Source organism: Pipistrellus hanaki (assembly GCF_964339955.1).
Source record: "Pipistrellus hanaki genome assembly, chromosome: 1".
NCBI classification, from domain to species: Eukaryota; Metazoa; Chordata; class Mammalia; order Chiroptera; family Vespertilionidae; genus Pipistrellus; species Pipistrellus hanaki.
Genome location: NC_140503.1, coordinates 87,478,769 through 87,492,784, shown reverse-complemented (window position 1 = coordinate 87,492,784; position 14,016 = coordinate 87,478,769). Strand labels below are relative to the sequence as shown.

The following is a 14,016-nucleotide window of genomic DNA, read 5'->3' as shown; positions in this document are numbered from 1 at the left end:
CTGTAGTATGGGGTGTGTGCTGTGCTTGCTGGTGGTATGATCCACTGCCATTCTATTAATGGCCTTATCCGTTTTATAAGTACAGCTGTTTTACATAGATGAATTACAACTTTGCAAGTATATACCTTCCATTTTTTAAAAAATATATTTTATTGATTTTGTACAGAGAGGGAGGGAGAGAGATAGAGAGTTAGAAACATCAATGAGAGAGTCAGCGATCAGCCGCCTCTTGCACACCCCCTACTGGGGATATGTCCGCAACCAAGGTACATGCCCTTGACCGGAATCGAACCCAGGACGTTTCAGTCCCCAAGCCGACGCTCTATCCATTGAGCCAAACCGGTTTCGGCTATACCTTCCATTTTTTAAATTCATTTAATGCAAAGAAAAATCACAGGAATGCATACAGAAGATATTGTGACTTCATCAAATTGTTCTTTCATCATTGCCTGCTTTTGGAGATAGGGCATTTAAATTCAGAAATATTGTTAATCCCAAACCGGCCAGTTCCCAGGCATTCTTCTACTATAATTTCGATTTTACATGAAACTAACAGGCATAGGGACATAAAAAGAGATAAGTAAAACTTTTGTTATACTTACTTTTTTCATTTAGAAGTATATTCCTTTTTTCATTGCTTTGAGGTTATAAAAATAGATGTTCATATAATATTACATGGGGTCCTAGCTTTGCACAATACTGGATGAACTGAAATGCATACATATTGGATTGTGTCTTGCTTTGCATCATTTTCAGTTTTATTTAACATCGTATAATGTGATGAGGACTACCTGTATTTAAATTATTATTTCTTGAAAAAAGAAAGTTAATGTTTAAAAAAAGTTTGAGAAGTTTAGCTGTTTGCTTTAGCCACTGCTAACTAGGGTGAGAGTATTTTAAGAGTTAAGAATAGCATGTCATGATGGGGAATGTTGGCTATGCTTTAATAGGGATTTTTACTATATATTTGCTTTTTCTTGTTTCTTATTGACTGTTCTTTATCTTTTGTTGTAAGATCCAGTTTAGAGAGAAGGTACTATGGACTGCTATAACTCTCTTCATTTTCTTAGTTTGTTGTCAGGTATGTAACCATACTATTAAATAAATGTCTATACTCTTGTTCTAAGGTTTTGGTTGGTTAGAATCTGAAGAACTTATTTTAGATAAAAAACATACTGAATGATTTTGAGTACTTTTTTAATGAGTTGATAGTGAAAAGGGTTATTTTGTCTCACTCTGTATTTCTTTTGGTTTACTAGTGGGTTTGAACATTTTCTCTTTTTTTTCCTCTTAGTTTTCAGTTACCCATTTTCCCCTTGAGATTTTTTTCTTACTGATTTATGATAGGTTTTAAATATGAAAGTGTTAAGTCTTTGACTTATACGTTAGACATATATATTCTTTCCATTTTGTTTGCCTTTTTTCACATTGTAGATAGCATGTATTACTTTAGAAATCCCAAAATGCCAAACTTTAGAATCCCAGGGATATACTGTGTTTATAAATTAATAAAATTCAATGATGCTTAAAAATTTTTTCTTCAGAAATTAAGTTCATGAAATGTATGATCTATCATAGGGTTGTTGTGAGGATTAAAATAGATAATTTAGGTGAAAACTTTTTGAGGATTTTGAAAAGCTATCAAGATATAGAGAAGTTTTGTTAATCCTCACCTAGGGATAATTTTTTTCCATTGGTTAATTTAAGAGAGAGAGAGAGAGAGAGAGAGAGAGAGAGAGAGGGAGAGAGAGATCTCTTTGTAAGAGAGAAAACAGATTGGTTGCCTCTTGCACTTGCCCCCCTTCCCACCCCTGATGGCAGGGAATTGAATCTGCAACCTGGTATGTGTCTTGATCTGGAATCATACCTGAGACCCTTTGGTGCTCGGGCGGATGCTCCAACTACTGAAGCATCACACCAGCTAGGGCAGAAGACATTTTTTTTTTTTTTTTTTTTAAATATATTTTATTGATTTTTTTTTTTACAGAGAACAAGAGAGAGGGATAGAGAGTTAGAAACATCGATGAGAGAGAATCATCGATCAGCTGCCTCTTGCACACCCCTTCTGGGGATGTGCCCGCAACCAAGGTACATGCCCTTGACCGGAGTCGAACCTGGGACCTTTCAGTCCACAGGCCGACGCTCTATCCACTGAGCCAAACCGGTTTCGGCCAGAAGACATTTTTAAAAAGTGTATTAAGAAGCAGAAAATAAATAGAGGAGAAACCATATATACTGAGTGGCCAGATTATTATGATCTCTAACGCATTATAATCTGGCCACTCAGTGTGTGTGTGTGTGTGTGTGTGTGTGTGTGTGTGTGTGTGTGTGTTTCTCCCTCAGCCCGACATACACCCTCTACAATCTGGGACCCCTCGAAGGATGTCCTACTGCCGGTGTACAGGGATTAGGCCTAAACCAGCAGTCAGACATGCCTCTCAAAATCTGGGATTGCTGGCTCCTAACCGCTCGCCTGCCTGCCTGATTGCCCCTAACCACTCTGCCTACGTCCTGCTTGCCCCCAACTGCCCCCTGATGCCAGCCTGCTCACCCCCAAATGCTCTCCCTGCCAGCCTGATCACCCCCAACTGCCCCGCGTGCCAGTGTACTCACCCTCAACTACCCCCACTGACGGCCTGCTCTCCCCCAATTGCCAACCCCCCCATGCTGGCCTGCTTGCTCTCAACTTTCTCCCCACTGGTCTGCTCACTCCAAACTCCCCCTTTACCCCCCCACTGTCCTGATTACCCCCAACTGACCTCCACTGACCCCCACTGACGGCCTGCTCGCCCCCAACTGGCCCCTCTCACCTCCGCTGGCCTGATCACCCCCAATGGCCCTCTTCTCTTGGCCTCTAACTGCCTCTACCTCAGCCTTACCACCATGGCTTTGTCCAAAAGAATGTCTGGACATATTACCCTTTTATTTTAGATAGAGGCCTGGTGCATGAGTGGGGGCCAGCTGGTTTGCCCTCAGGGGTGTCCTGGATCAGGGTGGGAGTTCCCTTGGGTGAGTCAGCCTGAGTGAGAGGCCTGTGGTGGTTTGCAGGCTGGCCCCGCCCCCACCCATGGGGTGAGGGTCCTATAGGGGGTCGTGGCCAGCCTGGGTGAGGGGCTGAGGGCTGTTTTCAAGCTGACCAGGGCCCCAAGCAGGGACTCTTACTCCATGGGGGTGTGGTCAGCCTGGGTAAGGAGCTGAGGGCCGTTTTTGGCCTGGTCACCCCCCTCCCAAGGGCCTATTCTGCCTCGTCATTAGCTGCCTTCTGGTTATGGATTGTGACGGCATAAGGGCATAAGGATGTGAGGCTTGATGACCACCAAGGCTTTTATTTACAGGATTCGTCTTTTACTGTTGTACGTGTTATTAAATACTAGAAGCCCGATGCACGAAGATTCCTGCTAGAATGGGCTTTCCTTTCCCTGTCTGCTGGCATTACCTTTCCAACCCTAACTCTAACCCTTTCCGCCCAGGCCCCGGAGCTGCCTCTTTCCACTCTGGGCGCAGCCTCTTACCGCTCCAGCCCCTCCGGCCCATGCTGCCCAGAGGCTCTGAGAGACCGGGGGTAGGGCAGACGTCCTGCCCCTGTCACTAGGCGCCTGTGTATGCAGATTAACTCCCATCTTTGTTGGGTTAATTTGCATATCACTCCTGATTGGCTGGTGGTGTAGGGGAGGTATGGCCAATTTACATGTTTGTCTATTAGGTAAGATGTGTTTTCTTGTGTCAGGGAGGAAAGTTCTCTAGTTTAATTGCAGCTTGCCATTTTAACCCAGAAATACCTCTTTTGGATTTCAGTTCCCACCTCCTTTGGAAATTCCTACTTTCTATTTGTCCATCTGGTTGGTTCAGGCTTTTCAATAAATCGTTAAATTCTTGTTTCTCTGAAGTATTATATTGTATTTTATCAAATTGAAACCAATATTATATGTAATAGTGAAAAATCTGGAACTCTCCAACTGTGACAGAGTCATAGGAAATAGCTCCTGTTGCCATCCAACTAATATACAAGATTCTGTACATGTACAATACTGAGTAATTTGTATAATTACTGAGTTTAATAATCTTGTTGACTACAGGAAAGGCAGGAAGGTTAGATCCTATATAGCATCTAACCATGAAGGTATAGTGCCTGTCTCATCAGATGCAATTAAGGAAACTAATTTGACTGACATATTTTCCAGTTAGGGAATATTGTGATATGGACTGTTCAGTACTGTTTGTTTGCTGTTCTTTTGTGTTTTTAAAGAAAATACATTTTTATTGATTTTAGAGAGGAAGGGAGAGGGGGAGAGAGATAGACACATCAGTGATGAGAGGGAATCATTGTTCAGCTGCCTCCTGCACATCCCCTACTGGGGATTAAGACTGCAACCCGGGCACATGCCCTGGTTGGGAATGGAACTGTGACCTTTGGCTCATGGGTTGACACTCAACCATTGAGTCACACAGCAGGGCTGTTAGTTTGTTTATATATTGGGTCGGCAGCTAAGTAATTGCGGATTTTTTAAAGAAAATCAAAGACAATTTTTTCATGGAACTAAATAACTTTATTCTTTAATGTATTGCCCATTTTGATCAATGACCTTTTGCCATCTTTCAGGCAGCATCATAATCCCACGTTCAAAAAACTTCTGTTTTTTATTAGCAAAAAACTGAATCAGGTACGATTTGACATCATCATCATTATTGAAATTTTTACCATTCAAGGAGTTTTGTAAAGATCGAAACAAAAAGTAATCAGATGGTGCAAGGTCAGGACTATATGGTGGATGTGGCAAAACATCCCAACCAAGCTCCATTAATTTTTGCCGAGTGACCAAAGATGTGTGTGGCCTTGCATTGTCATGATGGAATACAACACCTTTTCGATTTGTCAATTCGGGCCACTTTTCTTCAACTGCATTGTTTAATTTTGTTAGTTGTTCAATGTAGACATGAGAATTGATCGTTCGGTTGGGTGGTAAGAGTTCAAAGTAGACAATTCCTTTGTAATCCCACCAAACTGATAACAAAACCTTCTTTTGATGAATATCAGCTTTTGATGTTGTTTGAATTGGTTCACCTGGCCTGCTCCACGATCTTTTCCGCTTGATATTGTTGTAAACAACCCATTTTTCATCGCCAGTTATCAGTCGTTTTAAAAATGGATCATTTTCATTACGTTTCTTTAGCAAATCGCAGCTGCTAATGCGTTGCGTTAACTGTGATTCTTTCAGTTCGTGAGGAACCCATGTATCGAGTTTTAAAACATAGCCAAGTTGTTTTAAGTGATTTTCAATGCATGTATGTGATACATGAAGCTTCTCTGCAATCTCACGTGTTGTACTGTGACAGTCCGAATTGATTATTGCTTTGATTAGGGCGTCATCAACTTCAACTGGACGACCAGAGCGTCTTTCATCTTTGAGTGAAAAATCACCAGAACGAAATTTGGCAAACCAATTTTGACACTGCCGTTCTTTTAAGGCTTCGTCGCCATAAACAGCACATAACTTTTTATGAGCTTGTGATGCGTTTTTCCCTTGCGGAAATAAAAAAGCAAAATATGACGAAAATGTTCCTTTTGATTTTCCATTTTTCAACGAACGCCAAACAAAAACTACAAAACAGATCAAAAAACTTTTTTTACTGATTAACAGCTGAATAGCCAACTATCAAATACAAAATGTGTTTTACATTTGTACTACGTCTGCAAACCTAAAAATTCAACTGAAGCCATATATGTGTGAAACCCGCAATTACTTAGTTGCCGACCCAATACAATAATTTCCTTCCTTTCTATTCCTCAGGTTAGCTGAAGAGTGACAGTTTTCCTCCCAAGCTGATAAAGTCAGATGTTCCAAGAGGTTTGGATCACATGGGTTATTTAAAATTGCTGGCAGCATTTTTTGCAATTTTTAAAGTAAAATTTTTTATTTTTCAATTACAGTTGACATACAATATTATATTAGTTTCAGGTGAATAACCCAGTGATTAGACATTATATAATTTACTAAGTTATAATCCCCATAAATCTAGTACCCATCTGACACCATACATAATCATTAGAATATTATTCTCTATTGCAGCCCCATGATCATTTTTTTACTACCAACCTGTATTTCTTAATCCCTTCACCTTTTTCACCCATCCTCCTAACCTTCTTCCCACTGGGCAACCATCAAAATGTTCTCTGTATCTATGAGTTTGTTTCTGTTCTGTTTGTTTATTTTAGATCCAGTTGTTGATAGACATGTATTTATTGTCAATTTATTCATATTTTTTACCTCTTTTTTTTTCTTCTTAAAGAAGATCCTTCAACATTTCATATAATATAGTGGTGATGAACTCCTTTATCTTTTCCTTGACTGGGAAGCTCTTTATATGTCTTTTGATTCTAAATGATAACTTTACTGGGTAGAGTAATCTTGGTTGTATATCCTTGCTTTTCATCACTTTGAATATTACCGTGTTTCCCTGAAAATAAGACATCCTCCGAAAATAAGACCTAGTGCAACTTTGGGAGAAAAAATTAATATAAGATACTGTCCTATTTTCAGGGAAACAGGGTATTTGCCAATTCCTTTTGGCCTGCAGAGTTTCTTTTGAGAAATCTGTTGATAGTCTTATAGGAGCTCTTATAGGTAACTAATTGCTTTTTTCTTGCTGCTTTTAAGATTCTCTCTTTGTCATTAACCTTTTGACACATTATGATATGTCTTGGTGTGGGCCTCTTTGAGTTCATTTTGTTTGGGACTCTGCTCTTCCTGGACTTGTATATCTTTCATTTACCAGATTAGAGGATTTTTTTGTCACTATTTTTTCAAATAGGTTTTCAATTTCTTGTTCTGTCTCCTGGTACCCCTGTAATGTGAATATTGGTACACTTGAAGTTGCCCAGAGTTCCTTATGTTATCTTCATATTTTGGATTCTTTTTTTTTCTTTTGCTGTTCTAATTGGGTGTTTTATGTCATTATATTCCAAATCGCTGTTTTGATTCTTAGCTTCATCTACTTTCCTGTTGATTCCTTGTATATTATTCTTCATTTCATTTAGTGTTTCCTTCATTTCTAGCTGGTTCTTTTATATGTTTTCTATGTCCTTTTTTTATGCTGTTGAAGGTCTCTCTAAGTTCATCTACTGTTTCCCTAAGTTAATTGAGCATCCTTATAAACAGTGTTTTGAACTCTGCATCTTGTAGATTGTTTGCCTTAATTTTAATTCTTTTTCTGGAGTTTGTTCTGTTCTTCCATGTGGGCATATGTTTTATTTTTTGTTTTTTGTCTCCTCATTTTGGCAGCCTCCTGTGTTTATTTCTATGTACTAGGTGGCTTGGTAAAGTGGCCTAATATACTAGGTATCCTGTAGGATCAAGTGGCATAGCCTTCCCAGTCACCCAAGTTGTCCAAGTGCGCCAACCCCTCCTCCCCACGTGAGCTTTGTACACCCTCTTATAGTTGAGCCTTGATTGTTGTTGGCATGTCAACGGGAGGGATTTACCTGTGGAGGATCAGCTGTGCAAGGGCCTGCCCCAGAGAGCAGGACTTACTTCAGAGGGGATCTAGTGCCCGTTGAGTTCGCCCCTTGAGTGTGTTGTTGTGGAGGAGGTTTGGTAGTGCTTCAGTGTGGTATGAAGCTGTCAACAGAGTGCGTTGGCTCTGGAATCTCCAGGGAGGTGAAGGCCAAAGTCATTTGCCACCTGTGTTGTGACCAGGGCCACCCAGCATGAGCTATAAAGTGATCTGCAGATGGCTTGTAAATTTTTAAAAAATCAGCTTCATATAGAGAAAAGGTTTTTGAAAGGTGGAAATGTATTTTTCTTTGTATCTGATCCCCACTTAGTGGGGGAGGGGGTATGGCCCAGTGCTGTGTCCTAAACATGGGTCATATGATGGGAAGCATTATGTGCTTACTTTAGAAAATTTTCAGAATAAAGAAGAAAAGGTCCACCATAATTTCCGCACCTACAAATAATTGTTGCTTAGGATATAAAAAAATATTTACACCTTGTTACCTTCTATGTGTATTTTTCATGTTTTGAACTTTTCCCTATACAATTTTGTGCTTCTCCTTTTATACGGCAGGGTTTCTCAACAATAGGAGTAAATTTTAGGTTGGGTAAGCATTTGTTGTTGGAGGTCTGTACTGTGCCTTGGCAGCATCCCTGACCTCTAGCTACTAGATGCCAGTAGCATCTTCCCTAAAGTTGTGACAGCCAAAAAAGTCTTCAGTTATTGCCAGAAATTCCCTGGGCGATGGGCAGGGAGCAAAGCTGCCCCAGATTGAGAACCACTGTTTTATACTTAGGATTGCAACATAAGCACTTTCTCATTCTGTTACAAACTTTATAAGTACAATCTTTAGTGGTTGCATAACTTTTCTGCTGTGTACATCATCTTCAGTCTTAATGAAGATGTAGTGTGGCCTTGGAGTGTAGCTTTGGTTGATATTAATACCCATAGCTTTGCAAAGTTATTATGTTACGAGGTAAGAATATCCTATAATTTACTGATAGTATTTTTTTTAATATATTTTTTTTTATTGATTTTACAGAGAAAGGGAGAGGGAGAGAGAGATTGAAACATCAATGATAAGAGAGAATCACTGATCAGCTGCATCCTTATACCCTACGCTGGAGATTGAGTCCGCAACTCAGGCATATGCCCTGACCTGGAATTGACCTCCTGGTTCAACTACTGAGCCACACTGGGCGGGCACTGATAGTATATTTTAAAATTATATTAAACACAAAATTAACTATCTTAACCATTTGTAAGCATAGAGTTCAGTAGTGTTAAGTATATTTTATTTGCATTGTTGTACAACAGATCTTCATACTGATAGGAGAATTTACTAATGAAATGCTATAAGTAATGATTTCTGTTGTTTTTATTTTCATTAAAAAACTATCTTTAAGGTATGTTTGTTTTGTTAAAGAACATGAGAAATCATAAATCACGAGTTTTTATTTTTTTAACTTTTTAAATTTTTTTTATTGATTTCGGAGAGAGGGACAGGGAGAGAGAGAAACATCAGTGATAAGAGAGAATCACCGATGGGCTGCCTCCTGCAAGCCCCCCACTGGGGATTGAGCCCGAAACCCTGGGCACGTACCCTTGACCGGAATTGAATCAGGGACCAGTCAGTCCATATGCGGACGCTCTATCCACTGAGCCAAAGCAGCCAGGGCATAAATCACAAGTTTTTAAAAAGTATTGCAGCCCAGCTGGTATGGCTTGGTGGTTGAGCATTGAGCTATGAGCCAGGAGGTCATGGTTTGATTCCCCAGTTAGGGTACATGCCCAGGTTGTGGGCCTTGATCCTCAGTAAGGGCTGTGCAGGAGGCAGCCAATTAGTGATTCTCTTTTATCTTTGATGTTTCTATCTCTAATCTTACTCTCTCTGTCTCTCTCTCTCTCTCTCTGAAATCAATAAAAATAAATTTTAAAAATGTGTTGCAAACATTAAATGATGAGTTACAAAATAAAGTCAAACTTAATTTATATAATATAATTTTACAAAATGTTTTCTGTTATATTATAGATACCACTATTTGGAATCATGTCATCAGATTCTGCAGATCCTTTCTACTGGATGAGAGTTATTCTTGCATCCAACAGAGGTATGTACTTCTTTTCTTTTGCCCCAAGGGCTCCCAGATTGCAAGAGGGCGCAGGCCGGGCTGAGGAATTCCACCCCACCCCCACCCCCCCCTCCCGTGTGCATGAATTTTGTGCACTGGGCCTCTATATGAAAGCCTAATCACATAATGAAAGGCTGGTAGTCAGTGCACTCCCATAGCCAACTTTCCGTGGCTGGCTAACTTTCCTCTCCCCACCTCGCCTGTTCAATTAGCCCTGATCGCCAGTCAGGCTGAGGGACCCCACCCATGCACGAATTTGTGCACTGGGGCTGTAGTATGCAAATAATTATAGAACCATGTGTTTATTCTAATTATAGAACTATGTTAGAAGTATTGAGTTACACAGAGAATGAAGTGATTACTCTAGAGCATTTTCTGTTTTGTTTATTTTACATTTTTTCCTATATATTTGTTTTCTTTTTTACCCCAATGCACTATGTCAAGAACATTTTTCATACCACTAAATATTCTACAGTGTAGTTTTAGGTAACGTTATATGTAATTTTTTTTGCATATAAAGATATTGCATAAGAGTCATGAATCTTTTCTTTAATATTTTTATTGATTTTAGAGAGAGAAACAATGATGAGAAAGAATCATTGATCAGTTGCCTCCTGCATGGCCTCCTATTGGGGATTGAACCCACAACTGGGGCATGTGCCCTGACCAGGAATCAAATCGTGACCTCCTGGTTTATAGGTTGATGCAGCCAAGCAACGTTACAAATCTTTTTAAATATCTTTTTTTATTTTATTTTTTAAGCTTGGTGTGTAATTTTGGGGCTTGATATGTAATTTTTTTTTTTTTTTTTTTAGATCCTCACCTGAGGATATTTTTTCCATTGATTTCTAGAGAGAGTAGAAAGAAGGGAGGAGAGGGAGAAAGAGATGGGAGGGAGGGCAGAGAGAGAGAGGTGGATAGAGGGAAAGAGGAAGAAACACCTTTGTTAAAGAAACACATTGGTATATAGTATTTACTTTTCCCTTCTTTTATAGGAACTTTAATGGAATTGGGTATCTCCCCAATTGTAACATCTGGTTTGATTATGCAGTTGTTAGCTGGAGCCAAAATCATTGAAGTTGGAGATACACCCAAAGACAGAGCTTTATTTAATGGAGCCCAAAAATGTGAGCATTAATACAATTAAATTTCAAATTTGGAAATTCTGTGGTAAAGATGTTTTTTTCTATGGTCTTTTATGTCTGTGCTTGTAACATGCACTCCCTTTTCCTCAATTTTTTGTCAGTGTTTGGTATGATCATTACCATTGGGCAAGCCATTGTATATGTCATGACAGGCATGTATGGGGATCCTGCTGAAATGGGTGCTGGAATCTGCCTCCTTATCATTATTCAGGTGAGAAATCCTATTTTTTATATGCAGATAACAAAACAGTTTCATTCCTTTTTTCTAACAATTTTTTAGGTGATTGATATATTCATTTTCTCACTTTTCAATTATGAAATATTTTGATAATTGAAGTGATATGTATCATGTTGAAGTGAAAATATAAAATTCCTATAGCCTTATCACTGCATAATATATTGAATTATGGATTACTCTATTTCATTGATTCTAAGATGCACATTTTTCACATTGTGATGTCTCTGAAATCAGGATGTTTTCTTACAGTTGTGATAGTGTCTTACAATTGCTGTCAGCCAGGTGGCAGTTCTGATAGTTTGTCTTTTCCTACATGTGTGTCAACTTGACCATAGCTGTTCATGTCATCACGTCAATTTTTTTTTTACTTTAATTGCTTTTTAAAATGAATTCCAAAACGGTGATTTGTTATTGAAATTAAGTTATTGTGTGTACAGAAAGATATAGGAAGAGCAAGCTAGAATATAAACATCTATATTTAAATCTAAAATAACTTTTTATAAGTAGAGAATCAAATTATTTTGTAATAAGTTGTATCATAGTTTAATTGACAGTTTAATATCTTTGAATCAGTGAAATACTATATAAAAACCCATACATGTATTCTGAGAATTTTTTAAATGGATGCTTTGGAACAGAATTTTTGAAGGCCAACATTAATTTAATCCTCTAATAAGTATCTTAAAGTGTGTAAAGTTTGGTAGATATTTCTGTAATGTACAATCCTTAAAAGTCATTTAGAGAAGTTGCTCAATGAATTGTACTTAAAATATATAGTTATTTTTTGACTTTTGAAAAGAAGTTTGTTTAAATTAAACACTGGGCACCTAGAGTTCTGCTTATCTTGGGAATACCTCTTCTTTCTCACTCTGTGAAATTAGGATTAACTCAGGAAAGTTTTTCTAATGGTCAAAAGGATCAAGGTTAGAAAAATAGTGTAAATAAAATCAAAATACTAGTTTACAAATACATGTATTAAGAAACTAGAGGCCCAGTGCATGAAATTCGTGCACAACGGGAGGGGGGGTGGTCCTTCAGTCCATCTTGCACCCTTTCCTGGACCCCTTGGAGGATGTCTGACTGCCTCTTGTAATCTGGGATTGCTGGCTCCTAACCACTCGCCTGCCTGTCTGTCTGATAACCCCTAACCCCTCTGTCTGCCTGATCGCCCCTAACCACTTCTGCCTGCCTGCCTGATCTCCCCTAACTGCTACCCTGCTGGACTGATAGCTCCTATCCTCCTCTGCCTCACCCCACACCCAGGACCCAGGATTCCCTCCTCCGGCTGATTACAGGCACCTGGGACCCAGGCTTCCCTCCCTCTGGCCAGCCACAGGCACCTAGGACCGAGGCTGGCTTCGCCTGGGCTGCCCACAGCTGCAGGGACCGTGGGCAGGCAGCTTTGGGCCACAGCCGCAGGTGCCCGGGATTATGAGGCAGGTGGCTTGTCCCTCTCCCAGGCTACAGGTGCAGGTGCTGGTGCCTGGGACCTCAGGGTGGGCGGTTGTCCCTCTCCCAGGCCACAGCCCCAGCTGCTAGTGCCCAGGACCACGGGGTGGATGACTTGTCCCTTTCCTGGGCTGCATGTGCTGGAGGCTTGTTCCCCTCCCAGGCCACAGCCTGGCTGGTCCTCATTCCTCTCTCACAAGCTCATTTGTGTCTGTCTGGTCCCCATTCCTCTCTCCCCAGTGTTGAGTGTCTGAGTTGTTATGGCATGAGGGTGTGATGACCATTTGCATATTAACTCTGTATTATATATATACTAGAGGCCCGGTGCACAAAATTTGTGCACGGGGGTGGGGGACGTCCCTCATCCCAGCCTGTACCCTCTACAATCTGGGATCCCTCTCATAATCCAGGACTGCTAGCTCCCAACTGCTCACCTGCCTGCCTTCATGATTGCCCCTAACTGCTTCTGCCTGCCAGCCTGATCACTCCTAACTGCTTCTGCTCTGCCAGCCCGATTGATGTCTAACTGCTCTCCTGCCAGCCTGTTTGCCCCCAACTTCCTTCCTCTGCTGGCCTGGTCACCCCTAACTGGCCTCCCCTGCAGGCTTTATTGCTCCCAGCTGCCTTCCCTTCAGGCCTGGTCCCTCTCAACTGCCCTCACTTGCAGGCCATCTTGTGTCCACATGGGGCAGGATCTTTGACCACATGGGGGCAGCTATCTTGATCTTGTGTGTTGCAGTGATGGTCAATCTGCATATTACTCTTTTATTAGATAGGATAGAGGCCTGGTGCATGGGTGGAGGCCAGCTGTTTTGTCTTGGATCAGGGTGGGTGTTCCCTTGGGGTGTGGGATGGGCTGGGCGAGGGACCTATGGTGGTTTGCAGGCCAGCCTTGTTCCCCGATGACCCAAGCAGAGGCCCTGATATCTGTGATACATTTATCTTCTACAATTGAAACTTTGTAGCCTGGAGCGAAGCCAAGCCTTCTGCTCGCTCAGTGGCAGCAGCCATTTCTGTTTGGATTTGTTTACCTTCTATAATTGAAACTTTGTAGCAGGGAGTGGAGGCCTAGGTAGGCCAGGGCAGGTGGAAAGCTTCACTTCCTCTGTTGCTGGGGGCAACCCTAGCCCGCCCTCTCCAGCTCACTGGCTGCCGCCATTTTTCTTGGGATTGATCTTCTGTAATTGAAACTTTGTGTTCTTGAGTGGAGGTCTGGGCTGGCCAGGGTGTGTGAAGCTTGGCTTCTTCCATTGCCAGGGAAATCCAAGCCTTCCTTTGGCTCTCTGTGGCAGCAGCCATCTTGGTTGGGGTTAATTTGCATACTCACTCTGATTGGCTGTTGGGCATGGCTTGTGGGTATAGTGGCGTGATGGTTAATTTGCATACCACTCCTTTATTAGGTAGGATACATGATATGACTGGCATGGTTGACCATTCTTAATTTTTTTTATTTATTTAGGGAGATCATAATAAGATAATTGTTTAGTTAGCATGACTCGCAACAAGGAGAGAGATTGTTCAGGTATTTATTGGCAGCAGTAACAATAGGGAGGGAGCAAAA

General features: G+C 40.8%; 1 protein-coding gene across 2 annotated transcripts in view; it reads left to right on the top strand.

Moving 5' to 3' along the window:
- The window catches only part of SEC61A2 (SEC61 translocon subunit alpha 2), a 29,769-nt gene that overhangs the window by 3,026 nt on the left and 12,727 nt on the right, over positions 1-14,016 (top strand). For both annotated transcript variants that reach the window (XR_014794346.1, XM_084876150.1), the window contains exons 3-6: positions 1,016-1,081; positions 9,524-9,602; positions 10,619-10,750; positions 10,870-10,979. Coding sequence is in view for 1 of the 2 variants with exons in the window: in XM_084876150.1 (XP_084732276.1) it covers positions 1,016-1,081; positions 9,524-9,602; positions 10,619-10,750; positions 10,870-10,979 (387 nt within the window). In the remaining variant the exon portion in view is untranslated. The remainder of the gene's footprint in view (positions 1-1,015; positions 1,082-9,523; positions 9,603-10,618; positions 10,751-10,869; positions 10,980-14,016) is intronic.